Genomic DNA, 20,895 nt, shown 5'->3' on the forward strand with positions numbered 1-20,895 from the left:
GGAGGTGTTTCAGCTGAAATGTGACAACGAACCGTGTCTGCAGGTGTTGTGTTACACACGTGCTCCGGCTCTCTCTCCGCCGGGACGCCCTCCCACCGACATCCCGTTCGCCATCTGTACAGTGTGGGCTGGGTCATTGTTTCGCTGCGGCTGAAAACAGTGCGTTCTGCCTCAGGTGCCGTAGTGGCGGAAGTTGCCACGTCGCCAGCGCCGTGAGGCGGTCCTGGACGTCGCGCAGACGTCACGCAGTCGGCGCGCAGTCTTCGGCATACCATTTCGTCGCCCCTGATGGCCTGAGGACAGCCCGGGCGAGCGCGGAGGATCCACATTGCGGGAGACACCGCACCGGGAGGAGGTCGTCCTCGGCAACAAAAGGACGTCCTCTGTGACATCCTCCGTCCCTCGCGAGAAGAGACACCCCCAGCGAGCCACTTACCGAGAAAGAAAGCAGGAACGGTTTCACCGAGAGAAGGCACTGCTCCTCCGGAGCCGCTCCCCCGAGGGGACCTCGTGACGCTCCTGATTCGTCGCGATGTGCGTTGGGTGTCTTCGATACTACTCCACCTAGAAACAGTTCCGCGGTGCGAGTGCCCTGGCCAAGCAGCGGTCGTGGTCGGCATGGCCATCATGGAGGAAGAAGCGATGCTGAGTGTCATGGGAGACGTATGGAATGACACGCGCCGGCTCTGCGAGAAGTGCGGTCAGGTGCTGCCGTGCTCCATGCCACCGAGCCTGTATCTCTTCGTGCTGCAGGGCGTGGTGATGAACGTGGTGAACCTGCTCGGCATCGTCTGCAACACCGTTTCCATCTACATCCTGTCGCGCAAGCAGATGCGCGCCTCCATCAACTGCTGCCTGATCGGGCTGGCAACGTTTCGACATCCTGCTGCTTGTCTGCTCCATCTTCGTGTGGGGCGTGCCGGCGCTGAGTCAGTACTCGCCGCGACTACGCGCGCTCAGCGGCCGCCTCATCCCACACATGACTCCCTGGCTGTACCCGCTGGCTGCCATCGCGCACACGGGCAGCACGTACGTCACCGTCACCGTCACCATCGAGCGCTACGTGGCCGTGTGCCACTCGCTGAAGGCGCGCTACATCTGCACGTACGGCCGCGCCCGGCTCTACATGATCGTCATCAGTGTATGCGTCGTGCTCTACAACGTGCCCAAGTTCTTCGAGACGGAAGCACGGCCGATCCTGGATCTGAGAGAAAACATGACGGTGGTCGGGTTTGTCGCGTGTCCCACGGACCTGCGCAGCGAGCTGGTGTACATCGAGGTGTACATCATGTGGATGTACCTGGTGGTGATGTACTGCATTCCTTTCGGCACACTGGTGGTGCTCAACAGCCTTATTTACAAGAACGTGCGCATCGCAAATAAGATGCGCCAGCTGCTGAGCCGGCGCCAGGAGAAGGAGATCGGTCTGGCGACCATGCTGTTCGCCATCGTGCTCCTCTTCATAGTCTGCAATAGCCTCTCTTTCGTCATCAACATCATCGAGCTGCTCAACAATAGCGGCATGCAGATCGTAAACGACGACGGAATGGAAAGAATCGCTGACTTCAGCAACCTCCTCATCAACATCAACTCCTCTTCCAACTTCATCATCTACTGCACCTTTGGCCAGAAATTCCGCCGCCTCTTCTTGCGGCTCTTCTGCTCGCGCCTGCTGCGGCGGCGCGATGCCGGCTGGAACGGCGCCGATGACGTCACCCTCGCTGGCGGCGCTAACGGCGCACACGTGCCGCTGAAGCGGCTGGACCGCAGCACGCAGCGGCGCGGCCTCCAGCCGCCCGATGGCCACCAGCTGCTCGCGCCGCGGCCTCAGCCGTCTCTCACCGCACCGACGAGACCGTGGACATGTGACGGGCTGCCAGCGCCGACGCCGCGCGGGGAGCACGAGCCGCCGAGAGGCTGATGTCGCCCGGTGGTGAGCGTGCCCGTCACAGGAGCACCGTCCGACGGTGCGGTCATCATCCGCTGTCGGCACTATTCGATGGCGCAGTGATCCGTGACGGGGCGCTGTTTGATGGTGTCGTGATCTCCCACACGGGGATGATGTCATGAGCTGTCGCAGGGGCACCGTGTAATAGTGCGATGATCTGTCGCAGGGAGCACCGCTTAGTAGTGTCATGATCTGTCGCAGGGAGCACCGGATAATAGTGCGATGATCTGTCGCAGGGAGCACCGCTTAGTAGTGTCATGATCTGTCGCAGGGAGCACCGGATAATAGTGCGATGATCTGTCCCAGGGAGCACCGTTAAGTAGTGAGGTGAGCGTTGCGGGGCCATGTAATATGTAATACCAGCCATGTAATAGTGCGATGATTTGTCGCAGGGGCACCGCTCGAGAGTGTGATGTGCCGTTATAATGAGCACTGTTCGGTGGTGGGAGCCACCGCCCACAGCGGGCACTGCTTGACGGTGTGATGATCTGTGGCGGACGGTATGATGATCTCACATAATCACACGGAAACCATGTGATGATGTGATGATCCGTAACGGCGGGCGTCGCTTTGTGACGCGAAGATCGCGTCTCAGGGGTAAGCGTGTGGTGGGCGACGTTTCGCCACGCCGTGCGTGCTCCGCGTCCAGGCCGACGGAGCCCGACTGAGCAGAGCGCGCTAAACGCCGACAGTGGCTGTTGTTTGGCAGCATCCCATTGAGACGCCAGCCCGTATATGTCCCCAGTTCAGGTCCGTTACCCCAGAGCGAGCTGGACGCAGGACTGGACACACAGGATGAGCAGACGTGAAGACGACGGCATCACCGTCGCGACACCGCCGAGTCGACGCTCCTCATGTGGGGGGTCCTCAGGCTTCACTTCGCCCGGCTCCCTGGCGTTGGATTGGTGATGTGAGCAGCCGGTACGCAGATGCGTAAAGCCGTCCCACCTCTTCGGTGACGATGTCCGCAAGCGCTCGACAGGTGGCGTCTGGGATACGGATGTCACCTCGCGGAACGCGCCAGCCCCGTATGCGCGTGGCGCAGTTCCAGTAGACGTTATACGTGTCTCCACGGACTCCACGAATGTCTGTCTATGATCAAGGCTAGCGAGGGTGTCCACCCGACGCAGTGACATGGAGACAGTTGTGGAATGGTAATGTTCTGAATCAGTGCAGGATCTCATGCCGAAGCGGGGGTGTTGAGTGTTTATCGATGTCACAACGATGCTTGCCGCTATGTTCGCGAAAGAACCTAGTTTGCATTCACGGTCTTAATTATTGTCAGCATCAGCGTCGGATTCAGTCAGGACATATCGGCCCTAGTCCCAGCAAAGTTGGGTCGGCTGATGTCACCGGCTGTTAGTGAGGATGCTGTTCTGCTTTGCGAACCAACGTCACGATGCTCCTTACGACATTGGCTGCGATTCAACGATGCGATGGTTTGGACGTGACTGGTGGGTTTTCCTGTACCGTGCCTGGTACGACATTGGTGGAACTTCGTGCTTTTATTAGCGCGTCTTTCTGATTGGTCCTGACACGCGTCTGGAACTACCGCTAAAATGTTCTCGGAGCTGACTTGCGTGTGGAAAAGGGAACCGCGCATTTGAAACGGTCCTGTGTCTGCTGCCGGCAGTTGCTTGTTTCCGCTCATGGCGCATTTGTGTGTCTGCTACTGGGACTGGCGCATGTCTGGCAATCATACTGACTCGCGGTCCGGTGCCGACGTTGGTATAGGTTTGTTGTCAGTGTCACGATGTGCGGGCACTGATGCGGAGATGTGTTCGTTTCCTGGAAGTAGCATGTTTTGTGTACTTGTGCTGTCAATAATTTGAATATTTACTTTGTTCTGGCAAACGCGTGGTGTTTTTGCCTTTATGTTAGCCGTTGAAGATGTGGTAACTGCGTTCACGGGTCCGTTGGGACCTATTCCCACACAAATTGTGGTAAAGTGTTATTTGAAGCGTTCCTGTAGCAAAAAGTAATTGTTATGCTTTCGTCGTTAAAAAAGCTGGTTTTTACTCACGGAGTGTTCCATGGAAAGTCATTTTGAACAAATAATGGTCACAGCGACCCGTTTATCAGACCAAAAATTTGACACTCGGCAATTCGACCATATCGAACGTCTGCGTAGCGGCCTCTCATCTTTCTCACCCAGTATCAGAACTGCGCAAGAAATTCCCGTCGGGGCTACGCCAGAAATTTTATTGCGTTTCTTTCTTAGTTCACGTATGCTTGCGCCCGAACACGACACGCTCACAACCTGCTTACGGGTCTTCACTATGGACGGAGCTCGAACCGCGTGCGTATCTTTATGTTGCCTCTTGAGCCACTATTCGTGTGTGTCACGTGTTTGCGAACGGAAGGAAATAAGTCCACGGTAATGTTGTTCGACGCACCAAAACTGCTTTGACATTTCCTTTCTCTTGTGGCAGTGAGAATAACCCAAATTCAGATCTGCTACGTTGCGTTTATGTTTTTCGTACAATGGCCGTTGATCTAATACATGTGCTGTACAGCACGGCCTTTACAACATTCCAGCCTTCCAATGACGTCGACCGATTTGTCCCTTTACTTTTTCATGACATCGCAAAAAGATCAACTTATGCGCTCAAAGAAATGCGGTATCACGCATCAAAATACCAGTATTTACAGCTAATTTGCAAAGTTTGGGGACATCTGGCAACATCTGCCCAGACGCGCGAGCGATATAAACCGGCTGCATCCGGCTTTAACTGGTCGATTCTTGCCACCAAGGTTTGTCTTCCGCTTGCCAGTAAGCCGACTAGTTGCCGACTGATAAGCTGGCAGCATGTGGGGGCGCTAGCTGAGGAGGATGAGAAGCTGTTATAAGGAATGCCTGGACACAGATTCCAAGTGCGGATTTGGGGTACCTTAATCCAAACTGGGCGACGATTTCGCATTTCTAGAAACACTAAATTTATTACACACTTTGCGTTTTTCTGTTATTCATGATTCGCAAACTATCAAGCAATACTAGAGCACGCACATGTAAACTTAACCGTGTCGGAAATCCGTCAGCGCTAGCGGGGACGAGCCTCCAAATCGGTGGAAAAAAACGAGAAGGAAATCAACGGTAGGTTATCTTAGGAAGGTCATAGCTTCGACGATTTCTGAAAGTCATTTTCAAGGAATTGCAATTTTACAGAGTCACGTCAGTGCGGTCACGTGACACGGCGGCCCGCAGCCGCCCGGACAGAGGCTGGCCGGGGGTGATCTGACGAGCGACGCGGTGACGGTCCCCCTCGATCGCGGCGGAGAGACGGCCGGCCGGCGGGGATGATTTGCGCCAGGCTCTGCACAACGAGCGTCTCGAGGAGGCGGAGCAGATCTCCATGAGCCGCTGGTCGGAGGACGGCCTCATTCACGGCACAGCCAAGGACACCCTTCACGGCACACCGCTATGTCCCAACGTCTGACGAAGGTCACAGATTCACTGCTCTCTAGCACGCCCCTCGGTCCTGTTTGAAGTCGAAATGGCGGGGTGAGTGATACACCCCTGGCGTGCACTGGCTTCTCTCACTCCTCCCATACAAAACAAAGTCACACGAGGATAGGCGACGGGATTTGGCAGGGCGAGGAGCCCCGGCTCGAGTCCGACCAGTGCAACGACGCGCAGGTAACTGCAACCCTTTGGCTGAACACGCTGGGTTGTGCGTGAATGCCTTAGGATCGCCACAACACAAATGTATTCTTATTCATCTAAGTCCCCTTCAACGGCCTATAGAGAAGTTCTGCAGCTAACGCGGGGTATTTGCGCTTTACTAAGTGCCAATCATGGTACCAAGGTGTTTATTGTCACTCGTTAAGGTACTCATTCTCATGTCTGTTTTGACATTTGCGATACACCAAATTGGCTAAGCAAACTAAGGTGAGGAAGACGGTCCTTCTAACGGAAAACCCGGGATGCTGTTTTCGGTCCACGGAGTCAGAAATCGATGCTTCCAAAAACCCAAAACTTAAACGTCCATTTCAAAAGCGGAGTGTGGTCTCGTAATGTGATCGGTTATGAACTCAGGAAAAATCAGTCGGCACAAATTTAAGCCTTGGCACCAGTATCGGATGCTAAAGACACCAGATACGTGCATGTTTTGTCACAACGTAGAGATCGTTGTTAGATATTATCATTAGTCCGTTTTATCAGTTTATTATTAGTCAGTATATTATATAATATATATTATATATATATATATATATATATATATGTATATATATATATATATATATATATATATATATATATAGATAAAACTGACTAATAATAAATCTCTAACAACGATCTCTACGTTGTGACAAAACATGCACGTATCTGGTGTCTTTTGCATCCGATGCCGGTACCCAAGCTTAAATTTGTGCCGACTGATTTTTCTGAGTTCATAAACGATCACATTACGAGACCACACTCCGCTTTTGAAATGGACGTTTGAGTTTTGGGTTTTTGGAAGCATCAATTTCTGACTCCGTGGACCGAAAACAGCATCCCGGGTTTTCCGTTAGAAGGACCGTCTTCCTCACCTTATTTTGCTTAGCCAATTTGGTGTATCGCAAATGTCAAAACAGACATGAGAATGAGTACCTTAACGAGTGACAATAAACACCTTGGTACCATGATTGGCACTTAGTAAAGCGCAAATACCCCGTGTTAGCTGCTGAACTACTCTATAGGCCGTTGAAGGGGACTTAGATAAATAAGAATGCATTTTTGTTGTGGTGAGCCTATGGCATTCACGCACATCCAGCGTGTTCAGCCAAAGGGTTGCAGTTACCTGCGCGTCGTTGCACTGGTCGGACTCGAGCCGGGGCTCCTCGCCCTGCCAAATCCCGTCGCCTATCCTCGTGTGACTTTGTTTTGTATGGGAGGAGTGAGAGAAGCCAGTGCACGCCAGGGGAGTGTCACTCACCCTGCCATTTCGACTTCAAACAGGACCGAGGGGCGTGCTGGAGAGCAGTGAATCTGTGACCTTCGTCAGACGTTGGGACATAGCGGTGTGCCGTGAAGGGTGTCCTTGGCTGTGCCGTGAATGAGGCCGTCCTCTGACCAGCCACTCATGGAGATCTGCTCCGCCTCCTCGAGACGCTCGTTGTGCAGAGCCTGGCGCAAATCATCCCCGCCGGCCGGCCGTCTCTCCGCCGCGATCGAAGGGGGACCGTCACCGCGTCACTCGTCAGATCACCCCCGGCCAACCTCTGTCCGGGCGGCTGCGGGCCGCCGTATCACGTGACCGCACTGACGTGACTCTGCAAAATTGCAATTCCTTGAAAATGACTTTCAGTAATCGTCTAAGCTATGACCTTCCTAAGATAACCTACCGTTGATTTCCTTCTCGTTTTTTTCCACCGATTTGGAGGCTCGTCCCCGCTAGCGCTGACGGATTTCCGACACGGTTAAGTTTACATGTGCGTGCTCTAGTATTGCCTGATAGTTTGCGAATCATGAATAACAGAAAACGCAAATTGTGTAATAAATTTAGTGTTTCTAGAAATGCGAAATCGTCGCCCAGTGTGGATTAAGGTACCCCAAATCCGCAATTGGAATCTGTGTCCAGGCATTCCTTATAACAGCTTCTCATCCTCCTCAGCTAGCGCCCCCACATGCTACCAGCTTATCAGTCGGCAACTAGTCGGCTTACTGGCAAGCGGGAGACAAACCTTGGTGGCAAGAATCGACCAGTTAAAGCCGGATGCAGCCGGTTTATATCGCTCGCGCGTCTGGGCAGATGTTGCCAGATGTCGCCAAACTTTGCAAATTAGCTGTAAATACTGGTATTTTGATACGTGATACCGCATTTCTTTGAGCGCATAAGTTGATCTTTTTGCGATGTCATGAAAAAGTAAAGGGACAAATCGGTCGACGTCATTGGAAGGCTGGAATGTTGTAAAGGCCGTGCAGTACAACACATGTATTAGATCAACGGCCATTGTACGAAAAACATAAACGCAACGTAGCAGATCTGAATTTGGGTTATTCTCACTGCCACAAGAGAAAGGAAATGTCAAAGCAGTTTTGGTGCGTCGAACAACATTACCGTGGACTTATTTCCTTCCGTTCGCAAACACGTGACACACACGAATAGTGGCTCAAGAGGCAACATAAAGATACGCACGCGGTTCGAGCTCTGTCCATAGTGGAGACCCGTAAGCAGGTTGTGAGCGTGTCGTGTTCGGGCGCAAGCATACGTGAACTAAGAAAGAAACGCAATAAAATCTCTGGCGTAGCCCCGACGGGAATTTCTTGCGCAGTTCTGATACTGGGTGAGAAAGATGAGAGGCCGCTACGCAGACGTTCGATATGGTCGAATTGCCGAGTGTCAAATTTTTGGTCTGATAAACGGGTCGCTGTGACCATTATTTGTTCAAAATGACTTTCCATGGAACACTCCGTGAGTAAAAACCAGCTTTTTTAACGACGAAAGCATAACAATTACTTTTTTGCTACAGGAACGCTTCAAATAACACTTTACCACAATTGTGTGGGAATAGGTCCCAACGGACCCGTGAACGCAGTTACCACATCTTCAACGGCTAACATAAAGGCAAAACACCACGCGTTTTGCCAGAACAAAGTAAATATTCAAATTATTGACAGCACAAGTACACAAAACATGCTACTTCACAGAAACGAACACATCTCCGCATCAGTGCCCGCACATCGTGACACTGACAACAAACCTATACCAACGTCGGCACCGACCGCGAGTCAGTATGATTGCCAGACATGCGCCAGTCCCAGTAGCAGACACACCAAGTGCCGCCATGAGCGGACACAAGCAACTGCCGGCAGAGACACAGGACCGTTTCCAAATGCGCGGTTCCCCTTTTTCCACACGCAAGTCAGCTCCGAGACATTTTAGCGGTAGTTCCAGACGCGTGTCAGGACCATCAGAAAGACGCGCTAATAAAAGCACGAAGTTCCACCAATGTCGTACCAGGCACGGTACAGGAAAACCCACCAGTCACGTCCAACCATCGCATCGTTGAATCGCAGCCAATGTCGTAGAGCATCGGACGTTGGTCGCAAAGCAGAACAGCATCCTCACTAACAGCCGGTGACATCAGCCGACCCCAACTTTGCTGGGGACTAGGGCCGATATGTCCTGACTGAATCCGACGCTGATTGCTGACAATAATTAAGACCGTGATGCAAACTAGGTTCTTTCGCGAACATAGCGGCAAGCATCGTTTGTGACATCGATAAACACTCAACCCACCCGCTTCGGCAATGAGATCCTGCACTGATTCAGAACATTACCATTCACACTGTCTCCATGTCACTGCGTCGGGTGACACCCTCGCTAGCCTTGATCATAGACAGACATTCGGGAGTCCGTGGAGACACGTATAAGTCTACTGGACTGCGCCACGCGCATACGGGCTGGCGCGTTCCGCGAGGTGACATCCGTATCCCAGACGCCACCTGTCGAGCGCTTGCGGACATCGTCACCGAAGAGGTGGGACGGCTTTACGCATCTGCGTACCAGCTGCTCACATCACCAATCCAACGCCAGGGAGCCGGGCGAAGCGAAGCCTGAGGACCCCCCACATGAGGAGCGTCGACTCGGCGGTGTCGCGACGGTGATGCCGTCGTCTTCACGTCTGCTCGTCCTGCGCGTCAGTCCTGCGTCCAGCTCGCTCTGGGGTAACGGACCTGAACTGGGGACATATGCGGGCTGGCGTCTCAATGGGATGCTGCCAACAACAGCCACTGTCGGCGTTTAGCGCGCTCTGCTCAGTCGGGCTCCGTCGGCTGGACGCGGAGCACGCACGGCGTGGCGAAACGTCGCCCACCACACGCTTACCCTGAGACGCGATCTTCGCGTCACCAAGCGACGCCCGCCGTTACGGATCATCACATCATCACATGGTTTCCGTGTGATTATGTGAGATCATCATACCGTCCGCCACAGATCATCACACCGTCGAGCAGTGCCCGCTGTGACGGTGGCTCCCACCACCGAACAGTGCTCATTATAACGGCACGTCACACCCTCGAGCGGCGCCCCTGCGACAAATCATCGCACTATTACATGGCTGGTATTACATATTACATGGCCCCGCAACGCTCACCTCACTACTTAACGGTGCTCCCTGGGACAGATCATCGCACTATTATCCGGTGCTCCCTGCGACAGGTCATGACACTACTAAGCGGTGCTCCCTGCGACAGATCATTGCACTATTATCCGGTGCTCCCTGCGACAGATCATGACACAACGAAGCGGTGCTCCCTGCGACAGATCATCGCACTATTATCCGGTGCTCCCTGCGACAGATCATGACATCATCCCCGTGTGGCAGATCACGACACTATCAAACAGCGCCCCGTCACGGATCACTGCGCCATCGAATGGTGCCGACTGCGGATGATGATCGCACCGTCGGACGGTGCTCCTGTGACGTGCACGCTCACCACCGGGCGACATCAGCCTCTCGGCGGCTCGTGCTCCCGCGCGGCGTCGGCGCTGGCAGCCCGTCACTGTCCACCGTCTCGTCGGTGCGGTGAGAGACGGCTGAGGCCGGCGGCGCGAGCAGCTGGTGGCCATCGGGCGGCTGGAGGCCGCGCCGCTGCGTGCTGCGGTCCAGCCGCTTCAGCGGCACGTGTGCGCCGTTAGCGCCGCCCGCGAGGGTGACGTCATCGGCGCCGTTCCAGCCGGCATCGCGCCGCCGCAGCAGGCGCGAGCAGAAGAGCCGCAAGAAGAGGCGGCGGAATTTCTGGCCAAATGCAGTAGATGATGAAGTTGGAAGAGGAGTTGATGTTGATGAGGAGGTTGCTGAAGTCAGCGATTCTTTCCATTCCGTCGTCGTTTACGATCTGCATGCCGCTATTGTTGAGCAGCTCGATGATGTTGATGACGAAAGAGAGGCTATTGCAGACTATGAAGAGGAGCACATGGCGAACAGCATGGTCGCCAGACCGATCTCCTTCTCCTGGCGCCGGCTCAGCAGCTGGCGCATCTTATTTGCGATGCGCACGTTCTTGTAAATAAGGCTGTGAGCACCACCAGTGTGCCGAACGGAATGCAGTAACATCACCACCAGTACATCCACATGATGTACACCTCGATGTACACCAGCTCGCTGCGCAGGTCCGTGGGACACGCGACAAACCCGACCACCGTCATGTTTTCTCTCAGATCCAGGATCGGCCGTGCTTCCGTCTCGAAGAACTTGGGCACGTGTAGAGCACGACGCATACACTGATGACGATCATGTAGAGCCGGGCGCGGCCGTACGTGAGATGTAGCGCGCCTTCAGCGAGTGGCACACGGCCACGTAGCGCTCGATGGGACGGTGACGGTGACGTACGTGCTGCCCGTGTGCGCGATGGCAGCCAGCGGGTACAGCCAGGGGAGTCATGTGTGGGATGAGGCGCCGCTGAGCGCGCGTAGTCGCGGCGAGTACTGACTCAGCGCCGGCACGCCCCACACGAAGATGGAGCAGACAGCAGCAGGATGTCGAACGTTGCCAGCCCGATCAGGCCAGTTGATGGAGGCGCGCATCTGCTTGCGCGACAGGATGTAGATGGAAACGTGTTGCAGACGATGCCGAGCAGGTTCACCACGTTCATCACCACGCCCTGCAGCACGAAGAGATACAGGCTCGGTGGCATGGCGGCACTGCAGCACCTGCCGCACTTCTCGCAGAGCCGGCGCGTGTCATTCCATACGTCCCCATGACACTCAGCATCGCTTCTTCCTCCATGATGGCATCCGACCACGAACCGCTGCTTGGCCAGGGCACTCGCACCGCGGGAACTGTTTCTAGTGGAGTAGTATCGAAGACACCCAACCACATCGCGACGAATCAGAGCGTCCCGAGTCCCCTCGGGAGCGGCTCCGGAGGAGCGCCTTCTCTCGGTGAAACCGTTCCTGCTTTCCTTCTCGTACGTGGCTCGCTGGGGGTGTCTCTTCTCGCGAGGGACGGAGGATGTCACAGAGGACGTCCTTTTGTTGCCGAGGACGACCTCCTCCCGGTGCGGTTTCTCCCGCAATGTGGATCCTCCGCGCTCGCCCGGCTGTCCTCAGGCCATCAGGGGCGACGAAATGGTATGCCGAAGACTGCGCGCCGACTGCGTGACGTCTGCGCGACGTCCAGGACCGCCTCACGGCGCTGGCGACGTGGCAACTTCCGCCACTACGGCACCTGAGGCAGAACGCACTGTTTTCAGCCGCAGCGAAACAATGACCCAGCCCACACTGTACAGATGGCGAACGGGATGTCGGTGGGAGGGCGTCCCGGCGGAGAGAGAGCCGGAGCACGTGTGTAACACAACACCTGCAGACACGGTTCGTTGTCACATTTCAGCTGAAACACCTCCTGTCAGTTCGCTTGGAGCAATCGTGACAATACTGAACAGCCAGTGACAGTGTGGGACGCAATTTTCATGACGTGTGCTGAGACGTACTTTATTTATATTGCAGACGGTTAGATGTTTTATATTTTTTATAAAATATATATTTATTTTATATATTTTATTTCATTTTTTATATGTCATCTGGTTTATTTTTATTGTCGTTGTCCATTTTCTGAATAACTGGCACGTCTAAGCATGGCTAAACGCTGATATGAAGTAAATGTGCAAGCAGAAAAAAAACTATTGTACTCATCGCTTGAGAGCCGTTTGATTATCGACAGGATCGCTTCGACTTCGTCTTAGACCGAAAAGTGAAACCTCGGCAGAGATATTGCCCAAAATTGGGTCGCTCCGTTCACCGCGGGCTGTCAGCAAGTCACGCATACCATTCGGAAGTTTACAGGGATACGACAGTTAGACGGAAATGTCGGCATCATTCTGGTTCAGCTGTGATAGGCTGGCTGGGATCGATGTTAGCTTCAGCCACGGGGCTTGAATAGTTGGAAGAACACCTGAGGCGGGCAGGGGGGGGGATGGGTGCAGCAGGCGACACGCACTCGCTTGACGGTGGATCAGGGCAACAAACGGGGACCACAGCTGTGACATTCATACAGTCGGTGGCAGAGTCATCACCTGATATTCAGATACTGGTTCTCGACATTGTCAACACCGTTACCCCGATCCACGTTGCCTAGATATGTTAAGCATATGTGGGCGACGTTCAAGGTAGACATTACTTTACAACGTTACTACCGTAGTTCTGTCAATCAAAAAGATGCTTTAAGAGCAATGTTCCAAATCGCTGTTTTGATAATTTTTCGTTGTGCTTCACGCAGCCTTTTGTCTCCAGTCACTCCCTAATTGTACCAATGTCACGACATATCGGTAACTATGAATCGATTGGACATTCTTTTGCTGGTGATCGACAATAAGCCTGCAGCCCCCCCCCCCCCCCTCCCCTCCAAAACACCCACTCACCCCAGGATCCATAGCACGAAAATCACGAGATTCTAGATCTGCCCTTAGGATCAGGCACATGTGAATTATTTCGACACATCGAAACCAGTTCCCAGACGAATTCCACTGAGTTAACGGGAATACGTGCATTGTGCGAGATGTTTTTTGTCTCCGTAGCAGTATTCCTCGCCGACTAGGAGTGCTGCGCGGTTGTAGGGGTACTGTGCCCCTCCAATGAACTTTTGTTGCCTGGGAGGCTTGATTTTACTCAATCCAGAATTTTCTGGGCCATGATGTGTCTGGTAATGGTGTTTCAATGACCAAAGGGCCTCACTCCAGCCCTGAACACTCCTTTAACAACTCGTTATTATGAGTTTGGAGCTCTTTTTTTGGTACTAGCTGATCTTCAATACACCAGAGGGCGATAGCCAGACGGTATCAATTTATCAAACAAAATTTCGCTTGACCGACAAACTCAACGGAAACTAAAAGCCGATGATGTCACAGTAAGAAATTGAAGACCAGTCATGCCCTCAAACCAAACGCTGAAGCTCTCTCACGCTTTCCTCTTGAACAACTCCTTCAACCTCAAGTGGCATTTTATGCGACGCAGAAGAGCATGGAGCACGTGGCGGCCCCTGAAGGGCTGAATCTTCAAATCCTCAAGTCCTACGTAAATCTGCACACTGGACTTCCAGATTTGTGCATGTAGCGACGCCTGCAGGCAGCTGTTTGATCAAATGCCCCAGCCGGTCCCACAACTGCACAGCCAACTGGGAATAGCAAGTCATCACGACCATGCGCTGTTGGACAGGCACGTTTTTTTTTGCCACCTCAATCAGGCCCACAGATGTCGCGCGAAGAACGGCGCCGGTCGACGATACAAACACCAACGAGTAGATTCGTAGCACGTGTGTGCGATCAACCGTGCATTGCACAAACGGATGCCTTTATCGCATAGTATCTCCCACACATGCGCGCCAGCCCAAGTCGTTGACAAGATCCAATGCCCTGCACACTGGTTGGGGTGACGGAGGATCGTCGCGTAGGATTACGCTCTGATTACGCACCAAGGATTACGCACCAAGGATTACGCACCAGGAGATGAGATCAGTTTTTGTTGAACGTCAGCGTGGCAGTAACTGCGTCAACATGACAACGTTGACTGTAGGGGTACGAGCTCATCCGGGCCCGGCCAAGCACGCGCTAAGCAACCGAACTGGACAACGTTGGCTCACTGCAGTCGTCGCTCGCTGGAAGCACCTCCACGTACAGAGTGAGGGTATTCGAGCCATGTGGTAATGAGTGGCAGCCCGTAACTTGACACATCCTTGCCCATGTCGGGAGGAAGCGGCTGTCGATCCATATTCGGTGTCCTAGAATTGCCTGCTTTGGGTGTAAGGCAACACCTTATGAGGAGGAATTTTGCACTCCTTTTCCCCATATTTTATGTGAATTTTTCACTCTTGCCTGACATTGTCTAATCGCACATGCCAAACCCCTATTCCCCTTTCTGAGGTTTTCAGATGTCATCCAAAACCGAGCTCACTTGAAACCACCAAGCATAAACGAAGTTCCACAGAACCTGGACACCTATGGCTATGTCCTGCCGCCTCACCTACATCTGAATCAGGCCTATGTATGCAGGGGCGCTAGGTACCTCAGCAAGGGCGCCAGGTACCTCCAAGCTCAAGAACCCCAGCGACGCCAGCCGCTTGCACGCATCAAGTTTGGTTTGAAGTTTGGTTTGGCTTGCACGCATGACTGTCTGCCAGCAGACCATGCAAAAGGTACTGACTTTTTGTTTTTGGGGAGCAGGAAAAAAAGAGAAAGTCTCCTTTGGACCAAGTAACTGCTTACCTTACCTGCTTCCAACACATGATTGGTAGCCAGAGTTAGCCATTTTCTGTTTTAATCCGTCGATTTTTGTCATATGACAAATTGTGATGCCACAAGGCATGCAATGGGTTTTCTTTTGTTCCATATTCTTGATTATTTGCCTCCAATTTCTTGAAGTGGTCCCTCATGGCTGCTTCAACCTGATGTTTTCTGTAGCTGTCATGGTTTGCTGACTGGCAAATGGCTGTACTGTATATATGCACTATATTTTTAACACAGGGATACTCTCAGTTGCATAGAACTTATAATCTGAGTTACATATTAGTATGTAACAAATAGTCAGAACATCCCATTAAAATGTGAAGCCAGCATCTCACACTCTGTCATTAAATATGAATAAACAAGCCTAAATAAATACCTTTGCTGCAGCTGAAAAGGCAAGGAACAATACTGGCATGGTCATGTAAAAGTTATGTTACTTTTGGAGAAGAGATTGTTTTGTGGAGTATACCCATTATTACTCTTGACATAGGTTAACCAAGGTAATCAAAATAAGTTGTTCAAAGTGATTTAAAGTACTTTGATATGTGTGTTGTCAACTTTGATGTCAACAAGCATACACAAATGAACAACAAAAATGTAAGTTGAAAGCAGTCAAAAATCAGCTCTTTCATGCTTTCATCACAAGTGGTGCTGTCAACAGATAGGTGAGTTGAGATGATGCTCAACATATGGGCTACTCTAAGTTAGGCTAAGTTGGTTAAGTGCATGGCAAGTGACAAATAGTAATTATGCAAGAATCAGTAATTCACAACTGCTGCTGTAGTGCAAATAGGGCAGACAGGATTATATGAAGCAAGGCCTCTTTGGGTTAGGCATAGTAAGGCTACTTTCATGGAAATAAACATTTTTTTTGTAAGAAACAATGACAAAATGTTTGTTTACTCTGACTCTATCTTAACAGGAGCCAGAGGTATGTCTATTGTGTTTGACTTGGTGATTGGCTGATATGTAGAGGTCCCAAGATTTTTTTTGTTTGGGTGTTTTTATACCTTGTTGAATATTCTGTCGTTATTTTGTTGTTGAATTTCTTTGCTTTTTTGTGTTAAAAGCGCTGTGGAAGGGAAGTGCAAAGTGCAGCCTCAAATTATTGGTGTTAATAATGTGTTATGCTCATCACACTGTCATGAACTTGCTATGCTCTAATGTATTCTGGATCATTTTAATGGCCTAAGATGTTAAAAAACAAAACAGTTTTGTCAGGTTTCTAATATTACGTCCATGCCAACTTGAAATAGATGCCTTTGTTTGCTGAAGCATCCAGTCACAAGCTCATAAGTTCCATCTTCTGTGAACTTTTTTTCAATCCTGCACGGTCTTTTTGCGATTGGAATTTTTCACTACCACCCTCGTTGAGAAGCGATTCTAGCTCCCTGTCGTTATTTTCCTTTTCGCTGCGTCGGTGCTTGTGTCTGCGTGTCTACAGAAGTCTCAGGCGCGTGGGCTGCAACATTTCCACTGCGTAACTGCAGTCATTTCCGGGGCTGATCACAGACCTTTCCGATGTTGGGCTGCGAATGTCCCCTTTGTGTAATCACGGCCATTTCCCCTGCGTAGTTGCAGCTCCCCACGATGCAGAACTGTACATGTTTCCGGTGCCTGGGTATGGACTACAGTCGCCATTTTTTAAGCCCGCAGGCCCGCAATGCACGGGCTTAAAAAGCCCGCAGGGCTTGAGGCTGGCATTGCTGCCTACATTGCAGGCATTGGCGGATACTCTACACCTAAGGTTATCTCGCTTATGCCTTTTAGCGACAAAATGCCATCATTATTAACGGCATAGATATCGTCAACCTGTTTCAAGGAGCTCAAATGCATATCTAAGCATGGCCTTCACCGTCCAAAGGACAGGCTTGGACGAGCTCGAAGTTGCTAGCCACCGTTGAATGAATCATTAGCTGTCCGTGCGCGAGACACGAGGCCATTTGTGGCGCACTCGTCTTCCACCAAGTCCTACGTCTACCTCCCGCGCCGGTTGTTTACTTGCCATGGGACCATGCGAATACCGAGGCTGATCGGTGTTCTGTGTGCAACCGCGCTAGAGGCTTTCAAGGATAAATGCAGCATTAAAGGAACAGTTTGGTAGTTGAGCTCTCATCCTCGCTGCTAGACGCAGGCAATCGTAATCAGGCCATCATTCAGGTACCGACTGCTTGTCTATGCAAATGGAAAGGTTGTTAGCTTGCTGCCTATTAGCTATGGACATTGCTTATTCTTTATTTTTTACACGACACGTTTTCATGCGTGAGAACATTTATTTGCATTGTATGTGCCAATTTTTCCATGTTAAATTGACAACTTTGGCTAGTTGATATGCCGCCGCGGGGCTACAGACCATTTTGTTGCGCTACTGCAGACACCCCCGCCGCATTCCTTCGATCCAGGGGCCTAGTTTCACACGATAAGTCGAACGGCCTAGGCTAAACAATGAAAAATGACCCAGCCTACACCCAAAATATGCTAATAAAAAGGCTTTCTCCTCAGATTAGCCCCTTTTCTTTCCAAAGTTAGTGGGAGGCTGAAGCCCAAGTTGGAAGAGGGCCGAAGCCCCCTCGATTAAATAGAAAACCACAAGCCCTGCTACGGTCGTTTACAGTGCGTGTCTGGAGCCGTTTCCGGTATATATCTGCAGACTTCAGTCGTCCAGGAACCGGTATCCGATATTCCCAAAGATCGGTCTCCACTCTCCCCAGAGATCACTCTCCGATTTCCCCAGAGGTCGGCCTGCGATTCCTCGAGATCGGCCTTCGATCTCCCTGCAGCCGGACGCAGAGCCGGCACCACAGAGCCAGCCGCCACCGGCGGGCCGCCCACCCGGCTCAACGCCCCACCGACGTCCGTGCTGGGAGTGCTCTCAATGGCATGCTGAGTATGCTGATATTGCCCGGCACGTTGCGTAAATGGAACGCCAGTTATGTAACAGCCAGCTTGCGTGCGGTTCTCGGTAGCACGCGATTCTGCGAAGTGGGCCCGGAAGACGCTTTTGGCGTCGACTGCAGATCTTGGGGGCTTGTAGCTCGCGAGGACTTGCAGCTCGTCGGCTTGTAGCTCGATTTTAGTTCACCTTTTGAGGTCGTCGTCATTTTAAAATACTGCGTCAATCGCCACCGTTGCGCAGTGACGAACCTTACACAGCGATAACTCAACATCTTACTCAGCTCAGAAAATGTTCAACGCCTGCCCCGTTCCATCGCGCGCTCTGCCCCTCCCCCCCCCCCCACACCTTCCAGCCAGTCGTCTGTTCCAAATCCCCGATTTCTCGCCGAAGCTGCTGCCTGTCGCTAAGTGGATTTACACTCAAGCCCTCCGACGCGGCCAGCGTGTTTTTCGGCGGCGGCCAACTCACCCCTGGGGCCCATTAACGCGTGCGGGGGTAGTGAGGCACACCGCCCCCCCCCCCCCCTCCCCTGGCGGCCACCGTGGACCGCCAGTTCGGGCCGATAGCGCGACCATCAGGAACACTCGGGAACCGACGACGGCGAAGACGGCGGCTCAACAGCAATGTAAGTCGACATAAACTTGATAACATAGGCGGAGTACCGTACTGAAGGTTCCCTGACGGCACCTTATCCCCCCCCCCCCCCCCCCGCTCTCCCAGTTTGTTTGTCTCTATCTTCGACCGAAAGTTTTCAGCCCGTGCAAATACTAACAGCAAGTACTAAAAACCCGCAAAGAGCCCTGGCAGATTCGGAAAATCCGTCCAATATCTCCCTATGAATTTATGAAGCACCGCTCCTGTTATGAGTGCTCCTCCGTGTACACTGTTCGTAAATGGTGGATTTCGGAAAATGACTGTTAGTGGCCAAGGATATTCGCAGCAGGACCGAGTGAGCGGTCAGGTGCGCCGTCGGGTCGTAATCCCCGGGCGTTGCTAGGCCTCCCCGGAAGCCAGCCATGAACCTATGTTTCAGCCATTTCGCACCCAAAATGATCATTTTGGCAGACACCTGAGCGTGGATCAGAGCTGCCAATTTTTGAGATTTGAAAACCGGCGCCGCCCGCACCCAAGCTTTGACACCTGCCCCACTCAGGAAATTTTCCCGCTCCCCCACCAACGCACGGGCCCCGCTAGCCGTATTTTTCATATCCAGGTTAACCACATTACAACCGCGAAAGTAGTGCAAATGCCAAAACAAAGGGGATGTAGAAGGCTGAAACCTTTGTATTTCTTAAGTTAGCTCTGTCGTGGGTTACTCTAAGGACTCTTAGTTGTCATTGCAGGCACACATCTTTCAAGTTGTCATAATATTAGGACCACGGCAAGGAAATGTCATTCTACATTGATTTCTTCAGTTATGTTTTTTAAGTAGCACTCAAGGTGCTTTATATAATACATGCAAACAACTACAATCATGTGTTTTGAGTAGCACTAAGTTGTTTAGATATAGTGCATTTAAACAACTAGAATTTAGATAATTTTGAATATACAAAGGAATAAATATTCAAGCCTCCTTGTACCAGACATCGACCCATTTCTGGCCAAGACAAAATTCTCCTAGTCCTTTGGAAGGTTGTTCGCAAGGAGTCTACCATTCAGGCCTTGAAAGAAAAGAACTTGAACAGCTGCCACCAGAGTCAGCATGCATAAATCATGACTGAGTTTACAATTTCCTGGGTTTCATGACAAGCCTTCAGTCATACATACCTATATGTAGGTGCGCCTTTAGTAAATACAGATTGTGCATCAAAATCCCAAAGGTATGCCAGGTAGTTCCAAGTATTGGCAAATCCAGTCCAATCAGCAAAAATGTGCCTTACAGTCATAAATGCCGTGGAACAAATATAAGGAACAACACTTCCCATTGCCGAGAGGTTCCAAAACAATAGCCTTTCAAACAGCATAGACGGCAATGGACTTATGTGAACAACAGCTGACTACGCTTGTCCCCGTCCAGTAATGAAGCTTAGGGTTGGGCTACAAGACAAATTATCTTCATGTTGTAGTTTAAACTGCAGATGCCTCCAGTACGGTGAAAAATACAGCTAACAGAATGCGTCCCAGTCCTTCAACTTAACAACGGTTCACATGTCGTATGAGAAGTCAACGATGCGGGCAAGGCAGGTGCATAGTTTTCTGTTCAGTTGGGGCGCTTCAGCCTCTCCCCTTCCCCTTCATGCAACAAACTTGGCTCTACCCCCACCCCATCCGAAACTTTGAAGCAAAAAGAAAACACTCCGGTGGGAAACCCAATTTTGGCGAGTTTGGGGATGGGGTTCATCATTTTTTTACGATTCAGCCCCCCGCCCCCCATTCGCTCCCGGAAAACTACGCCCCCCTCGGAGAGCCAAGCATTGCACCTGGTGAGAGACAAGTGTGCCATAATTACTTTATGACTTGTCCTTGGAACCTGGTTACCCATCCCAACGTGACTGGGAAATACGAGCTAGTCCTACATTCTCTCCGTATGTATACGCGTCCGTATAAAAACCCTGAAGATTATTTTGGATATGAATCCGAACTCATTCAAAAGCTGACGATATTGACCAGTTTTGCCGATCTACGTGCACCGATTTCGTCCCTGGATACGTTTGATATATAGCATACATACATACATATACAGATGCACACACATACACACACACACACACACATATATATATATATATATATATATCTATATATATATAATATATATATATATACATAACTATATATATACATTATATGTATCTCTCTCTCTTTCTCTCTCTCTCTCTCTCTCTCTCTCTCTCTCTCTCTCTC

At 51.5% G+C, this 20,895-nt stretch overlaps 1 protein-coding gene across 1 annotated transcript; it reads left to right on the forward strand.

Annotated features, from left to right (window-relative positions):
• Window positions 1–919: 919 nt before the first annotated feature.
• On the forward strand, window positions 920–5,385 carry LOC119095038 (FMRFamide receptor-like). The gene is made up of 2 exons (XM_037217940.1): window positions 920–1,702; window positions 5,260–5,385. The coding sequence occupies exons 1-2, from the start codon at window positions 980–982 to the stop codon at window positions 5,383–5,385; spliced, it is 849 nt and encodes a 282-aa protein (XP_037073835.1). The 5' UTR covers window positions 920–979.
• The last annotated feature ends 15,510 nt before the right edge of the window (window positions 5,386–20,895 follow it).

This window comes from Pollicipes pollicipes, unplaced genomic scaffold, assembly GCF_011947565.3.
Source record: "Pollicipes pollicipes isolate AB1234 unplaced genomic scaffold, Ppol_2.1 Scaffold_4219;HRSCAF=4965_pilon_pilon_pilon, whole genome shotgun sequence".
In the NCBI taxonomy this organism is placed as follows: domain Eukaryota; kingdom Metazoa; phylum Arthropoda; class Thecostraca; order Pollicipedomorpha; family Pollicipedidae; genus Pollicipes; species Pollicipes pollicipes.